This window comes from Podarcis melisellensis (assembly GCF_964234715.1).
Source record: "Podarcis melisellensis genome assembly, chromosome: 8".
In the NCBI taxonomy this organism is placed as follows: Eukaryota; Metazoa; Chordata; class Lepidosauria; order Squamata; family Lacertidae; genus Podarcis; species Podarcis melisellensis.
In genome coordinates, this window is record NC_138540.1 from 74,580,907 (window position 1) to 74,598,034 (window position 17,128).

Below are 17,128 nucleotides of genomic sequence, written 5' to 3' on the forward strand. Positions count from 1 at the left end.
AAATCTGTAACCACTTACTTAAATAAATACAATAAAAAGATTGGCAGAGAAACTGAGGGAAGTCAAAAAAGAAGACTATGTAATAAATTTTGAAAATGGTTGTATAAATTTGTATTTGAAAATGAATAAAAATATTTTTAAAAAAAACATGTGGCGTGGCATGGGACTACCATGGAGAGAATTTCCTGGCCATATTTAATTAAGCAAGGTTGAGATATGGCATCACATGTTTTCAGTTTTGACACCATCGAAGGGAGCCAAGCTTGATCCCCATTCACAAGCTGCTCCATCACCCACCCACCACTAAAGCATAGGGCCAGCTGGTGCCCGTGGGGTCTAGTAGGGCAGAAGGCAAGGAGACCGACATTAGTTGGCGCCAGAACCAATGACAGCCAGAGCCAACTCACTCTAATTTTGCTCCCGTTCTTCTGCCTGCTAAGTTCTACAAGGGCAAAACTGAGCTTGAGGGCGAGGAAGCTGACAGGCAGTTCCACTCACCTGAACTGGTTGCAAATACAAGGTAGACAGGCAGGGACAGGCTGAGGGCACACTGAGATTGGCAGGGCGGTGGCCCATTTACCCAAGTGGGCCAGCCTCCCCTGCAAAGCTGTCATATTGAGAGTTGGGTCTGGGTGTGGGGAGGGGGGCTGAGGAGGGAGTGTGGCCTGGAAAGAGTCCCCAGGGGCATATAAGGAGGCCTGGAGGGTCAAAACTGGGCCACTGACTACCACCCCTACACTTGTGGAGAGAAGTTCTTCTGAGAGCCAGGTGGGTGAAGAAGGTTCTATGGCAGTTACCGACATTTGGAACCTGGCTAGGAGATTCCAGAAAGCTGAGCTGAGCTGGGGATGTTCTACAGAAGAAGGGGTGCGTCCAGAGGAACTGCTGACCCCAGAAGGGTGAAAGCAAGCATCTAAGAAGCAAGCCTGAGTCACGTACATGGGAAACAGAGGCCTGGTAAGTGGAGATGAACCAGAAAAATAGCCACAGCGGGAAACAGATGTATGACAAGGATAGATACTATTTTAGAATAGCCCTCCTCTACATTGGTCGCCAATGTGGTGCCCATGGGCACACATGTACCCATAGAGGTCTTCGCAGGTGCCCCTACAGCAGGGATTACCAACTGCCACAGGTGGGAAAAGGTAAATATCATCTCAAAAATCCACTATGCATGAGAATTGGCTTCAGGATGGTGATGTCAGAGCGAGGGCAGGAGAAGGAAATCCTTGCTCTGCCTTCATTCTGGACTCATCATCTGCACAGGAAGAAAAGCTTTGGCCTCTGCTCTTTTTTTATCCAGTGCTAAAATCTCTCTGCTGAAAGCTGAACCCAAGTTTCCTTTGGTTGTGTCTCTTGACAGTGCCTCTGCTGTGTTTGTGACTCTTTCCTACCGCTTAAAGATGCATTTTACGAGGAAAAGTAAGTATGAACAGCACAAAAGATTTTGACGGAGACATCTCCATTTATTTAATGTGCCTACTATTTAATATGAGTTAGATAGAAAAGTGTAGAAAGAAAGAAATAGATCTTATGATAAAATAATAATAATTTTATTATTTATACGCCACTCATCTGCCTGGGTTTCCCCAGCCACTCTGGGCAGCTTCCAGCACATAAAAAAACATAATTAAAAAGCTAAACATTAAAAACTTCCCAATATAGGGCTGCCTTCAGATGTCTTCTAAAAGTTGTGTAGCTCTTTATCTCCTTGACATTTGATGGGAGGGTGCTCCCTGGGCATGGTGTCACTGTCTGTCTGTCTGTCTGTCTGTCTGTCTGTCTGTCTCTCCTATCTCTATGACTTCATCTGCCTTATACATTTAAAGCAGTGCCATGACACTTTAAACAGCAATGGCTCCCCCCCAAAGAACCCTGGGAAGTAGCACCTTATGTATGCATAGCAGATATCCTGCCATTAATCTACAGCCCATCCTTGAGTGCTTTTGCCTGGCTGGAATGTGCTCTTCAGCTGGGACCATGCCTCTTGTTTGTCTGGAGAGAGGCGAATGGCCTTTGTATACATGAAAACCACTGACTCTTGGGTGACTGCAGCACAGCCTCCTATAAAGAGTTAAGTACAATACCTGTTGCTTTGCCTACTTTTGCCTCAGTTCCTGTCCACCTTTGCTACGTGGTCCCTGGAGAATTGTCTAGGGGGAAATGAGGCTCTTGTTGTGGGCCCCCTTGAACTTGGAGGAAAGCTTGGTGGGAAACAGCAGGAGGAAGCAGCCCAGATAGCAGTTTCAGCCCCTCACCAGCAGCAACCTGAGGCCAGAGCAATGGAACAGAAATGAGCAGATGGTCAGGGGCTACATCTGGGAGCTCTTGGAGGAAACTGATTTTCTAGATCTATTTCAGTTGAGATTTAGGCCTGGTTTAGACACAGAAACTGCTGTGTTTGCCCTTTATGATAAACTCTCTTGGGAGAAAGACAGGGGAGATGTGTTCCTGTTAATTATCATCAAACCTCTCAATGGCTTTTGGAGCAACTGTCTGAGTTAGGCCTGGGAGACACTGCTTGGTGGTGGTTCTGGTCTTACTTGAGTGGTCATTTTCAGAGGGTGATGCTCGGGCAGAGCTGTTCAGCCCCATAGAGCCTTCAATTTAGGCTTCCTCGGGGTTTGATTTTATTCCCCTATGCTCTTTAACATCTACATGAAACTGCTAAGTGGGGTCATCTGGAGGTATGGAGTATGTTGCCAGCAATATACTGATGACACACAGCTGGGCTTATCCTTTACATCTGCAGGTACTTGGACCCTTGTCTTGCCTTGGTAATGGACTGGATGAGAGCCAATAAACTGAAGCTCAATCCAGATAAGACTGAGGCACCATTACTGGGTGGTTCCCTAGGCCAGATGAATGGGAAGTTGCTTGCTCTTGATAGGGTTACACTCCCTGTGAAGGATCGAGTATGCAGCTTGGATCCTTTGCTCAAGCATGCTGGTTATATGAGGCTGGTGACCCTACAGATTTATTATTATTTTTTAGTTCGATTTATATTTACAAATTCCAGAGCAGTTCACAAGTCACACTGTCAAAAATAGAACATCATCATCATCATCATATGAGCAGACCTTTCCAGAGAGGATGCAAGACTCTTCTTTTCTATAATGAAGGTGCCTGGTGCCTAACATCCTAGCATAGGATTCTATGCTGGCAGTGGATGTTAGCACACTGTTTAGAATACTGCTGCCTGCTTGTGTTTTTGATGTGGATGTTTGGAATTTAATGTTTTCATGAACCACGTTTTATGGATGCTGGTGCTTCTGGCTTGTTAGACGGGGGTTAAAACATCTCACTCCCATCACCCCTTCCCATCCCACCTCCCGGCAGAAGTCCACCTTTCTGAAGATGGCCATTTGTCCTTCCGGTACAAGTTCTTCATCAGAATATTCAGCTGCGTTGGCCTGGTCGGTTTGTTTATCAGTCTTCTCTCTCCGTCCTGGATTGAGATCTTCCACAAGGATTTCGTCACCAATTTGGGCCTCTGGAACATATGCATAAACAGAAGATGCAAGAGAATTAGGCTGAACTCAAGTAAGGCAGCCCCCTTCCCTCCCTGCCTCCCTCCATCTTTCCCCACCCCGGCAGTGCACCTGGGGGTTGGTCTTTGAATTTTGGCAACCCATGTCAAGGATTGGGGAAATGTGTTGCCAGGTCCGACCCTACCAGTGAATGGCAAGGGAGGAGGTGGAGTGGGAAAGTGATGTAGGGTGGGGCTACGGGTGCTCCTGCACCCCCTAAGTCAGGGTGGTCCACTATGCAGTCCTGAAGGCCTGCAAAAGCTTAGTTTACCAGCACCAACTATAAACGACCTTTGGTGCCTGAGCACCCACAAACTAATGTGGGTGTTCAACATCCACACTGTGGGGTGTCCAATGCGACTTCCAAAGCATCAAATGTCACATCTGAGGCCTCATGGGTGTCAGGAATGTGCCCCCCCCCCCGAGCGCAGCAGAAGAGTCAGCCTCAGAAATTGAGCTGAGTGAGCAAGGGGCTGCCTCTGGGGATGAGAGCTGTCTGTCAGAGTTTAGAGAAGACAGCCTGCCCCCCCTCCTTCCCAGAGAACAAGCTGTTAGCTCCCAAAGAGAGAAAGAGCTGGAAGTTGGCCCAAGTGTTGCCAGGCAACCAGCAGATAAGCCAGAGTCGGAGGCTGCGTCTTCTGGGGAAGAGATAGGCGGTCGTGCAGTCCCCATATGAGGAGGTTGGAAAGAATCAGAGAGCAACAGAAGGGAAGGAGAAGAAAGGCGGGATCTTGGCATCCTTCTTTTTGGGGGAGGGACAATGAGTCAGACTGAGCAACTAAGGTTAATGAGAGCAGGCAGAACGCCATGCTCTGGATGTGTTTTTCTTGTAAATAAACTGACGAAGAGTCCTTACTGCTTAACAGGCTGCTTGCCTGCCAGATATCATTATAATGGGGGCCCCAGGTGCTGCTGCAGCGCATGCAAAGTGACGCAAGTTGATGCCCTTGGCTTAGTGTTCTCCCCACTTTGGGAACAAGGTGGTAGGTCTCTAGGACCCTGCCAGTGTCTCCCACTTCCTTCCCAAAGCCTGGTACCACAATTAGTCCACCTGCCGTGTGACACGGCAGTGTGTGGCCTGCAGGTCTGACATACCCTTGTGGCCCACTTGGTATGAAAAGTTGGACTGCTCTGCCCTAAGGGGTTGTGAGGAACACTTTCCTATTACCAATGTTGAAGGAAGATTGAGGTGCCCACCTGATTGGCACACAGGAGCGGGATGCCATCTTGTCCTTTGCCTCAGGTAGCAAAATTTCTTGGGCCAACACCATTGTCAGGGAGTGGCTGGAAGATGAGGAGTGGTTGGAGGCTTCAGCCAGGGAATTCCCAAGGGAAACTCCAGAGTGGTGGAACACTGGGGAAAGGTCAGAGGGAGGGAACTGGGAGAAGGGGCTGGATGCTGAGGGGGGGGGCAACAGGGTTTAGTGAGCAGGGAGAGCCTGTGACAAGCAGAAGTTCAAGGCTGCTGAAGAATCCCAGGAATTGCCGTCTCCCGCTACAGCAAGCCCCATCCCCCCCGGTCTCCAAGAACATGCAGAATAATGAGAGCAAAACAGTGGCCAGAGGTGTGCAGACACAGTTTGAGATAGCTTGGAAAACATCTGGGAAAAGAGGAGCCTTAGAAAGGGTGAAAGGCAGGGCCCTTCAGCCCTGGCAACTGTCCATAGAGGCAAGACCTGCTGGGAAGGGTTGCTGAGTTGTCTGCCGTTTCCTTGAATAAAGAGTTAATTTCACTGACAATTGACTCTGCCTCTTCCTGCTGACGTGCTTGGCTGACTCCAGCCCTGGCACCTGTGTACTCGCACAATCTCCCTTAAAAAATGCTTTTCTGTGCTCATTCTTTGGTTGCAGAACTGTACTGCAAAATTCACAGGAGTGGGGATTGTAAAGGACAGCTGTGTTTCAGATTCCACGCTGGCTTGAGGAGTGTGTGTGAGGGAGCTCCTCATTAAGATGCTAATAAATTTGAATGACCCCCCCCCCTGTTCCCTACTGTTCTGTAATGCTAAGAACCGATTCTCTCGCACATCTGTCTTTCAGCATCACTCACCTTTGATTCTCCCCAGACATCCTCCTTGTCACCAGAATCTTGATGTCAATCAGCACATTCTTTGGCTTGGTGGCAGCTGCCTGCACATTGCTGTCCAGCACCAGCTTAAGGCTATCCAAGTGGCCAGCTGTCACCAATTTATGCACAGGTACTGCTCTCTCTGCAAGGCTGATTATTTGCCCTTAGCATTTGTGTAATACTTCAGTTCTTCTATGCCCACGTTGCATTATTGTGATCTTTACAGCTCCCCTGTTAAGTAAGTGAGCAGCAACTCAGCTCCCCTGTTAAGTAAGTGAACGGCTAAGGGAGCTGGGCATGTTTAGCCTGGAGAAGAGGAGGTTAAGGGGTGATATGATAGCCATGTTCAAATATATAAAAGGATGTCACATAGAGGAGGGAGAAAGGTTGTTTTCTGCTGCTCCAGAGAAGCGGACACGGAGCAATGGATCCAAACTACAAGAAAGAAGACTCCACCTAAACATTAGGAAGAGCTTCCTGACAGTAAGAGCTGTTCGACAGTGGAATTTGCTGCCAAGGAGTGTGGTGGAGTCTCCTTCTTTGGAGGTCTTTAAGCAGAGGCGTGACAACCATATGTCAGGAGTGCTTTGATGGTGTTTCCTGCTTGGCAGGGGGTTGGACTCGATGGCCCTTGTGGTCTCTTCCAACTCTATGATTCTATGATTCTATGATTATTCAGTGCTGGGATGACCCTCCCAGTTTTATTGCCTCGTAATTGCTGCACTCCCCATAGCTTTGGATGTGATAGAACTAATGTCTCAGGGCCATTGGTTACAGCCCCACATTGGGCAAAATATTCCTTCATTGCAGAGGGTTGGATTAGATGGCCCTCATGGCCCCTTCCAATTCTACAATTCCATGATTCTATGTTTTATTTCCCAGTTTATATAACACCCAAGTAAGGCTTTAGAGTTTCACCAGCCTCTTCAGCAGGCAAAGAAGGGAGGAAAAGTTGCAAACGTCTAGCTTGTTTGCAGCTTGACTCCCCTTACTTGATCTGCTAGTGAGAGTGTAAGTAGGATGTTGCAGTTAGGCTATTAGGAAATTTATACAAATAGGATATTAGCAGACAGAGGGAAAGCAAAGAATTATTGTAGAGGAAACAAGGAGATAGAGAACTTTTTTCAGTTCAAAGGCCACTGAGGTCCAAAGTATTGCTGGGAGGGCAGGTAAGCCTTGCCCGCAAAATCAATCACAAGACATATATACACTCATCATTTGAATGTCAAAGGCTATCAACTTATTTTTTTGGGGGGGGGACTGTCCCCCTCCAATATTTTATGGGGGGGGGGCAAAGGGACCACAGCTCCTATGCTTCTGGGCAGTCTTCCAGGAACCCCATGCCAGTGGTGGGCACTGCCCTCTGGTGTCACATTTCAATGACGCATTATGAACGTTAAAGGCAGACCGTAATGTGTCCGTCTGCATTATGAAACCCATTCCTTAACGCTTCCTTAGTGTTATAAACCATGAGTGTAGATCTGCCCTCACAATTCTCTATCCTCCAGCCAGGCGAGCAAGAAGCACGGTCAGAGTTCAAAAATGCATTCCAGCCAGGCAATTGCATTCAAGGAGGGTGTGAAACAGTGTCAATAAGCGGTGTCCTGGGGAGGGGGCAGATGGAGAGGCCTGGAGGGATGCTGTTGGCCTCCAGGCCTGAGTGAAATGTTAAATGTGGGCCGAGGATCTTCAGTGCATTGAATAGCATACTGCAGGGTACAGCAACTCCCTGCAGGAGAAGGGTTTTTGTCAGGGCTTTCTGCTGAGTGCTCTTTTTTCGTACCCACAGGAATCATTTCCCTGGTCACCATGGTGTTGTACGGCACGTCAATCTCACCCAACAGCATCTTGGGCAGCCCAATCCCTCATACGACCTCTCCAAAATATCTCTCCTGGTCCTTTGGGATAGGCTGCTTGGCCAGCTTCCTGTTCCTGACAAACAGTGAGTTTTCCTTTTGCGCCCTGATATACGGGGGATGCAGAAAGGAGGAGGGAGACAGAAGGGAGGGAGAGGAGAAAAGAGAAGGAGCCGGCTGCTGAAGCCATGCCATGCTTGGCTCAGTATTTTGCCGCTGTGCTTTCTAGATGTTGAAGGGACCCTGCCCCAGCCCAAAAATATTGGGAAGGAGCTGGCATCCCAGGGGGCTAGAAATTCTTTAAAAATATTTAACAGCTTAAAAGCATAGGCACGAAGTCCCAAAAGCCGCGGCAACAAAACTACTGCAGCAGCAGCAGCAGGCACTCTCCTGGACCAACCCTGCGCAAACCGCCTTGCTCTGAAGGACCCCAGCCTTGCCTCAGAGCGAGCCAGAGGGGAGGAGGAGCCTGAGGCTGAAGGCATGGCAAATGGTACCCACATGTTAGTGGCTGCAAAAGGGTTAACAAGGGGAACGACCAAGCAGGAGCCAGGGCAGTGGAGAAGAGGACAGGGGTTGGTTCTGGAGGGACGTGTGCAGAGCCAGTACATCCATGAAGCAAGTATAGGCGACCGCCTTGAGCAACAGGATCCACTGGGGCAGCAGATCCAACCGCCAAGGAATACGGTGGCAGCAACAGCTGTGGAGGCCAGATCTGCTGCCACTTGATGAAGAGGCGGTGTGGCTGGTCTCCTCTTACTCTTGTTCCTAATGTAGACCTTCGTTTCTCCCTTGTTCTTGATGTGAATCTTCACTCACCCCTTCTTCCCTGGCTGGGGGCGGGAGGCACCTCAGGTTTGCCTCAGGTGCCAAACACCTTGGGCCAGCCCTGGCCACATGCGAAAGCCAGCAAGTGAATGGAGAGCCTGGGGGCCATATTTTACACCCAGCCATTGCCTCAGTTTGCTAGAGCTGGCCTTGCATGCGTCGATGGGGGGGGGGTTGATGACTACAAGCACATAGCTCTGGTGCTGAAAAGCTTGCACTGGCCGTGCATAGATGACCGGGCCTGCTTCAAGACACTTGCACTGATTTACAAGGCCTCTAGCATCTTGGGTATAGTATAGTCTGCCCTTATACCCCTTCCTAATCACTAAGATCTTCGAGGAGTCTCTGTCATGGCTGACATGGCTCAGATATACAGCTTGACACTAACTGCAAATGATGTATTCAGTGTTGTGGGCCGAAACTGTGAAATGTTGATTGATTGCGTGACTTGCTAATTGCTTTACGATCGCCAATTAGCCATTTACAGCGTCCAGCACACTTCCACACTTCCTTCTCTAGCTGCGCCACTGCTGTCTTTTCAGTCACGCTTTTGCAGAGTAAACACAGCGGTGAAAAACTGTCGCCTAGCCTCAGGTAACACAGTAAGCACTTGTGTCCATAAACAGTTATTTATTAGGGCATATTTCAGCAATATAATCCTGGGCTTCTTTCACCCATGGCAAAACATGTCCGTCTCTCACAGAAACACAGAGAGAACTGAAAGTACAGGGAACAGGCTCCTCCTAGCTTCCAATTTCCACGTCATAAGGTGACGCACACATCAGAACACTTAACCTTTTAAGTTCTGAACTATCACACCCCCTCTTGCGTTACCTTTTGACACCTGTGAAATATCTTCAGTAACGCCTTGTGAGATCAATCCCTTCCCCAATGCCTTGTGCCCTCCCTTGGCATACCTGTTAGGCATCTGTGGAACCACCTCACAACTCTCAGAATCGCACTGTGCGAAACTTACCCACGCACCTGTGGCCTGGTACCTCTCAGGTGGAATACCCTTCGTTGTGCGACTGGACCGCCTGGGCACAAACTCAGGAGTTTCCCCTGACTCACTTTGGTCAGCAGGTGTGTCCTCTGCATCACGGGATTCCCTCTCTGACTTAAAGCGTCTTCGAATCCTCTCCATTACACTCACAGGGGAACTAGGCTTACTCTTGGGCTCTCTTTTAACAACTTGTGGAGATGCCCCATCCTGCTCTTGACCCTGGTCAGTGACCTGGTCGTCTTCAGCAGACTCAGCCTCTCCTTCCTTCTCATCTGAACTGTCCTCTGGATCAGAGAGACATTCTGAAAGAACATCACGCTGGACAGCAATCTTTGGCCTTTCATCCTGCTCAAAGAACTCAGCGTGTTTACTGATCAGCACTTTACTCTGATCACCTGATGGGTAAGCAAATCTCCATGCACATGCTGCTGGTTCATACCCACAGAAGATCATTTTCTGGAACTTGGATCCATCTGGCCCTCGCAAAGCCTCAGGCACCGGCACAGATGCAGGTGATCCAAACTTGCGCAGAAAATGAACCTGGGGTTTCCTGCCATGCAACAAAGAAAACGGTGTGTCACCTACCAGTGAATTGTAGACACGATTCCAGGTGAAGCACACGCATCTGGTTGCCTCCAGCCAAAACTTAGGAGGTAACCCAGACTCTGAAAGCATCACCTGTGCAGCCTTAACCGGAGCCTCACTTCTAAGCTCTGCCACCCCCCTCTGTCCGGGAGAAGTAACTGTGTAACGTATCCCTTTCTTGTGAAAGAACTTCTGCAAAGCAGAACCAGTGTACTTAGCATTTCTGTCACTGATGACTGCTCTCACCCTGGTGGAGAACCTCTGTTCTACCTCCTCAATCCAGCTCCTGATCAGCTGTGCTGCATCCTCCTTGGACTTGAGACCATGAGTCCAGGTGTTCTGCGAAAAATTGTCTTGAATCGTTAGCAGAAACCTGGCCCCTCCCAGACTCTGTTCCTTGACGGGACCGAACAGATCTATGTGTACCAGCTCAAAAGGTTTAGTGGTTACCCGCTCCACCTTTGGGTAACTGCACCCTCTTACCTTTGCCTGTCTGCAAGTGTCACAATTAATGGCACTTTCACAATTTTTAATCTTGCAACCTGTGGCAACCTCGGGTAACGTCTACAAATCCTCTAAAGGATTATGAATTGTCCTCTGATGCCATACGCAAGCACATGTAACATGAGCGGGAATTGTAGCACGCAGGGCCTGTGCTTTCTCAACCTTCCCCTCACCCCCAAGAGACGTTTTAAGAATGAAAAGATCATTCTGCCCCTTCTCAACCTTGGCAAGTACCCTCCCTTCCTTGGAGATTGTGCAAATATCATTTTCAAAACAAACTTTGAACCCCTTATTTAACAAATAAGGCACAGACAAAAGACAGTGAGACATCTCTGGGATGGTGCACACTTCGATCTGCTCCTGCAAAACAGAAAGGAACAATGTAGCACAGTTAGTTACATTTCTTCTTTGTCCATTTGCGAATAAAACAGTCTGTCCCGTGGAAACTGCTTTGCAATTCCACATCTTGACTGCAGGTGTCTCAGGAATCAAATTGCGGTTAGCTGCTGAGTCAATCACAAAACTCAGCTCAGAGTTTCTCACACAGCTGTTCTCAAACAAAGCCATGCTGGCAGAGAGTTGATAAGGCTCCTCTTCGCGTTTGGCACGTCCAGCTGCACGCCTGCCTGCCTGGCTAGGCTGGTTGCCATGGAAACCCGGCTGGTTCCCATGGGAAGTGACCTTGGCAACATCCTGCCCCGATTCTCTGCTCCGGTGGGGGCAACTGCCACGCAGATGTTGGACTCCAGTGGAAAAACACTGCCCGGGGCTCCTCCCTGCTGGCCTGGCCTTCCTTCTTCTGGAACGGCGCCTCCCACCAGCCTCGCCCCCTCTGAAGCTTCTCTCCGCTCCAGCACTCCCAGTGGAAAGTTCTTTAAACTTGCTTTTGGAACTCTTCGCCCCTCCAACCTGCTCACCAGCGCTCCTTGAGGCTGCTTGAGGAACAGGGGCTACTTGTCCAGCGTCTCCAGGGCCCTGGCCTCCTGCTGAAGTTTCACACAAACTACGCAGCACATCCCAGGCAGCCCTCGCTGATTTTACACCCTCCAGATGAGGTTCCAGCGATGCGTGTACGCATGCCTTGAGCATCTCAAGCTCTCTTTGCATCCTCTGCTGGCTATCTTCAGGCAACACAGCCTCACAGCCTGCAACGTTCGCTCCAGCCGCATCCCGGCTGAGGGGTGGTGCTAGTGGCTCTCTCTGGCTTACTTCCCAAAGCCCAGAAACCAGGAACAAACCCCTTACTCTTTTTGACCAGGTTTGCCAACTTGTTAAAGTTAGCTTTTCCAAGGGGATTTCCTCAAGGACCTGGCTGGCTGCCATTCTCTTCCGTTCTCCCAAAGTGGCCCCAAGCTGTACTCACGTTACCAGCTCTCCGGCACTTGTCTGTGGAGAAACGATTTTCCAGCTGCTCTTAGCTTCCAGCTCTCTCAGCAGCTCTGCGTTGCAGCATCAGGCAAACTTTTGCGTCTTTCAGCCAGCCGCTTGCCTCCGGTGGCTCCCCTGCCTCAGAATGCCGACTTCAAAGCGTTCTGGCAGCCTCCAGCGACAGCTTTACGAGCGATTTATGACGTCACCCATAACCTGTGGAATGTTGATTGATTGCGTGACTTGCTAATTGCTTTACGATCGCCAATTAGCCATTTACAGCGTCCAGCACACTTCCACACTTCCTTCTCTAGCTGCGCCACTGCTGTCTCTTCAGTCACACTTTTGCAGAGTAAACACAGCGGTGAAAAACTGTCACCTAGCCTCAGGTAACACAGTAAGCACTTGTGTCCATAAACAGTTATTTATTAGGGCATATTTCAGCAATATAATCCTGGGCTTCTTTCACCCATGGCAAAACATGTCCGTCTCTCACAGAAACACAGAGAGAACTGAAAGTACAGGGAACAGGCTCCTCCTAGCTTCCAATTTCCACGTCATAAGGTGACGCACACATCAGAACACTTAACCTTTTAAGTTCTGAACTATCACAGAAACCTGTGGAACTCCCTCCCACCTGACATTAAGATACAGACCCCTCTTTGCTGAACTTCAGGCCCGTGGCAATGGGCTTCTTATTCCAGGAGTCATTTTAAGGTAGTGTTTGGTTTTATGATAGCTTTTTATTTTTATTTTTTGGGTCTCTGTTTGGTCTCTTGCTTAGAAATGCTAATGATTAATAAAATAATAAATAAGTCTACCAACAACTTGTGTTCTCCCCAATCTCCCCCACCCACCCTGCCTCAAACAGTACTCCTGTTCATCCTGATAGACCTTGAGGGAAACACCAGCACGCATGATGACCTCGAGCCAAAACAACGTCGCCTGATCTTGGTCACATAGAAGAGTGCGGAAGCGCATCGGACTTGAACCAATCTAGAATGTCCACATTTAAGGATTCTGATGCAGGAGTTTTTTCTCCCCCCGTCGCTGAAGAAATACCCTGGAAGGAATATCCAAAAAATCTTGTTATATCAGAATGCAGGTTTTTCCCCCCCTAAAAAAAAAAGATTTTTATTTATTTATTTTTTAATTAAGGATGCAGAGTACAAGAAAGAAAACCAAGCAAGGATAACCATGTGCAAAGAGCTTCCTGCACATCCTGCCTGAATCCACAATGGTGTGAACAGGGAATCCCAACATAAAGCAGAGTCACAAGATCCGAAATTTACTGTAACAGGAAAGCGCCAGGAGGTCAACCTACTTCTTCAAACCCCAAGCGTGCCATTCAGCTATATATTTTTTTTTACTGAGAGCTGAACCATTGAAATGAACATCCACGTGGGGACTAAGGGTCCTGTGTTCTGTATTTCTAGGCACAGGTCTGGGCTTTCTGGGTCTGAGTTTAAGGGCTTTATTTACTTGTTTATTTTTGCCCCAGCACTTTCCCCATGAAAACCCCACTCTTTGCTGCTGAAAACAATTACCATTTGGTGGTAAAGATGGAGTTTACCTGGGGAGAGTGGCAGTGCAAGGGTGAGAGGTAGGTGTCAATGAGCCTGAACTTTGGTCCCTTAATTTTGATGCATTTACTTTGAAAATTTGTTCCATACAAACCCACTGCTATGAAATTTAGATGTGGTAAAGATGCTAACATGGAATGCAAACACTTGTGTGTGCATCTTTCTCTCTCTTTTTTAATGTTCCAACTCCTAACTTTTTCCATTCTCCTGGGACGAACTTTGATAATGTAGTTACAGATAGGTAGCCGTGTTGGTCTGCCATAGTCAAAACAAAAAAAAAATCCTTCCAGTAGCACCTTAAAGACCAACTAAGTTAGTTCTTGGTATGAGCTTTCGTGTGCATGCATCCCAAGGCTGACGTGGTTGCAGCTCTTGTAGCCCAGTCACCCGAGGAAAATCTCAGCCATCTGAAGGGGGGGGGCAGCTTTATTGCTTATACTAATATTGGGCAGCTTGAAGCAACTGGATGCATAAAAACTGACTCCATTTGGAATGAAACATTGTCCAGACCCATCAGATATTACTCAAAACTCTATTTGCAGAACCTTCTTCAAAACAGAACAGAAAAACAGTAAATGATATATTAAAATAATTCCATACAATATCTTGCACAAGTCAAGCACAGGTTCAGCATCTTAGGGGGGGGGGGAAAGATAATTCCAAACAGAGACAGTGTGGTGTAGTGGTTAAGATCGGTAGACTCGTAATCTGGTGAACCGGGTTCGCTTCCCCGCTCCTCCACATGCAGCTGCTGGGTGACCTTGGGCTAGTCATACTTCTTTTAAGTCTCTCAGTCCCACTCACTTCACAGAGTGTTTGTTGTGGGGGAGGAAGGGAAAGGAGAATGTTAGCCGCTTTGAGACTCCTTCGGGTAGTGATAAAGCGAGATATCAAATCCAAACTCTTCTTCTATAACCAAAAGTCTCTCTCCTTACAGCCTCCATTTTGCCTGGAGCCATTTCCTCTCCCTTCAGAGGACTCATTTACAAATCCTTACTCCCACAGAGCCTGACAAACAGACTCAGCCACCACCCTTCCAAGATTGAGAATTTGCAATTCAATAGCCTCTTATGTGATCTAAGGTTAAACTCTCATGTCAGAACTACCAGAGAACAATAACAGTTAATTATCAATGCATCAAGAAGTTCAGATATCACTTAGTATACTCCAGTGGCATTTCCCCATGTTACACCTTTTCAGCAATACACAACAAGTATATTTAACAGGATTTTTTGGGGGGGGGGTTATAGAGTGTTCTTTGACACATTCCTTTACAAATTTCTGGGGTGGTTTTTGCACCCCCTGGGCTCAGTGCTTCATGTGGGGGAACCAGTAAAAAGGTAAAGGCACCCCTGCCCGTACGGGCCAGTCTTGACAGACTCTGGGGTTGTGCGCCCATCTCACTTAAGAGGCCAGGGGCCAGCGCTGTCCGGAGACACTTCCGGGTCACGTGGCCAGCGTGACAAAGCTGCATCTGGTGAGCCAGCGCAGCACACGGAAACGCCGTTTACCTTCCCGCCAGTAAGCGGTCCCTATTTATCTACTTGCACCTGGGGGTGCTTTCGAACTGCTAGGTTGGCAGGCGCTGGGACCGAGCAACGGGAGCGCACCCCGCCACGGGGATTCGAACCACCGACCTTTCGATCGGCAAGCCATAGGCGCTGAGGCTTTAACCCACAGCGCCACCCGTGTCCCTTGGGGGAACCAGTAACACTGCCCTAAATCTGTGGATCAGGCCACGGTTATCTCTGGGAAGTGTGGGGGACAGGACAAAAAAATAAAAAAGAAGAAGATATGGGGTATGGGACAGAATCTACAAGTGGACATGCCCACACACTGTCTCCTGAAGGCACAATCCCGCCTCTGATCTGTACCTTGGAGACATTGGACGACCCAGGGCAGCCTTCAGCTGAGTTTTCCCATTTCCCCAATATGCCTGTTGAGGATTCATGTGTGTGAACTGATTTACTCAACATTTCCAAACTTCACCTCAACTTTTGTATGGATTTCAAAGCTACAGCGACACCTAATGGTGGCAGTGTGGGTATGGCAAGGTCAGGGTGTCCACGTAAGGCTTAGCGGTGATGTGGTGAGACACCAAAACTGACAGATGAGCCCATATCTATGCACTGCCCCTCATTCAGGGCACATGGTTTTGAAACTTTGCGGTCCCAAAACTATCTTAACCGAGGGCAGTGTGCGCGATTGTTAACCAAAGAGATACAGCACAGCAATAGGCCCGATAGGAAAGTCTGTGGCCACATCCATGCCATACATTTAAATTGTGTGTTTTCCCCACCACTGTTAAGAATCCTGGGAACGGCAGTGTGTTAAGGTTGCTGGAAAATGCAGTACTGCAAGGGGTAAACTACAGGTCCCAGGAATATTTGGGAGAAGCCATGTGCTTTAAATGTGTACACCGTCTGTGCCAGATCTCTGTGCAGCTCCCCTGTGTGGTGATGCACTGAACTGAAGGGGGCAGGTCCCCAGTGAGGCACCTTCAGACCCTAGACTGGCTATGTCCACCCAGCCTGACCACTGGATCCTCTGGGACAGGAAGCGGGTCTGAAATGCTTCCTGTTGCAATTGAGCTGTGCTTGAGCATCATTGTCTTTTTGTATCCTTGGCTAGGCCTGGCCACTTGATCCTGCCTCCTGGTTTTGGTGCTTTGCTCACTGATTCCTGGCTTGTCCCACAGTTCCTGGTTGCCAGCTTCTGGCTCACCTCTGATGGCTATCCCTAACCAAGCCTGGGCAGCCTGCCACTGTGCTCTGGAAAGAAGCATCAGTCCTTCATTCCAGACATGTGGAATGTGTCATTTCTGTTATTACAGTGGTACCTCAGGTTACAGACGCTTCAGGTTACAGACTCTGCTAACCCAGAAATAGTACCTCAGGTTAAGAACTTTGCTTCAGGATGAGAACAGAAATCGTGTGGCGTTACCGCATTAGCTAAAGTGGTACCTCAGGTCAAGAACAGTTTCAGGTTAAGAACGCACCTCCAGAATGAATTAAGTTCTTAACCCGAGGTACCACTGTACATCTGTTGATACAGCACTCCACTTCGGGGAGTTACACAGATCTCTGCCCTGAGGAGTTTACAATCTAAAATATATGGGCATGAGGGTGGGGGGGGTGAGATGAAGCAAGATCAGCACACTGCTTAATGAGGAAAGTCACTCTCAATGTGCTAATAAGCACTAAATAGAAATATTCATATTTAGAGCAGGCAAGGGACATGTGGAAGGAGGCTTTGCATATTGCTGGTCTACTGGGCTGGAGGAGTTCAGTGAGTCCAAAAACCACACTCACACGATATATTTAAAATATTATGATACCACTTCAAGCAGTCGCGGAAGAACAGCCAAAGAATTCTGGGAGTGGTAGTTTGTTAAGGGATCTGAGAGTTGTCAGGAGACCCCTGTTCAGGACCTAAACAACCACCTTTCCCTATACAAACTATTATCTGTTCTCTAGGGCCCCTCTCTATGTCCCCACACCCAAAGGGGTTCAGATGGTAGCAACAGGAGACTGGGCCTTTTCTGTGTGGCTCTCCAACTGGAATACAGTGGTGCCCCGCAAGACGAATGCCTTGCAAGACTGAAAACCCGCTAGACGAAAGGGTTTTCCGTTTTGGAGGTGCTTCGCAAAACGAATTTCCTATGGGCTTGCTTCGCAAGACGAAAATGTCTTGCGAGTTCCTGCAGGTTTTTTTCCTTTCCCCCCCTTTTCCCCAAGCCGCTAAGCCGCTTATCAGCTGATCTGCTAAGCCGCTAAGCCGCTTAACAGCTGATCCGCTAAGCC

General features: G+C 48.5%; 2 protein-coding genes across 6 annotated transcripts in view; one reads left to right on the forward strand and one right to left on the reverse strand.

The window, feature by feature from the left end:
* The window catches only part of LOC309375319 (uncharacterized protein), a 282,552-nt gene that overhangs the window by 26,786 nt on the left and 238,638 nt on the right, over positions 1-17,128 (reverse strand). The window lies entirely within an intron of this gene.
* Positions 869-13,469, forward strand: LOC309375278 (uncharacterized protein). Of its 5 annotated transcripts, none has more exons than XM_081920934.1 (6): positions 869-957; positions 1,364-1,422; positions 3,340-3,543; positions 5,597-5,728; positions 7,388-7,540; positions 12,901-13,469. In XM_081920934.1, the coding sequence occupies exons 2-6, from the start codon at positions 1,404-1,406 to the stop codon at positions 13,005-13,007; spliced, it is 615 nt and encodes a 204-aa protein (XP_081777060.1). In that variant the 5' UTR covers positions 869-957; positions 1,364-1,403; the 3' UTR covers positions 13,008-13,469. The 5 variants fall into 5 exon arrangements, 2 of the variants coding, with proteins under 2 accessions (XP_081777060.1, XP_081777059.1); XM_081920933.1 differs by lacking the exon at positions 12,901-13,469 and adding an exon at positions 12,614-12,889 and having other exon boundaries at positions 953-1,002; positions 1,304-1,422; XR_014170822.1 differs by lacking the exons at positions 3,340-3,543; positions 12,901-13,469 and adding an exon at positions 12,614-12,889 and having other exon boundaries at positions 5,571-5,728.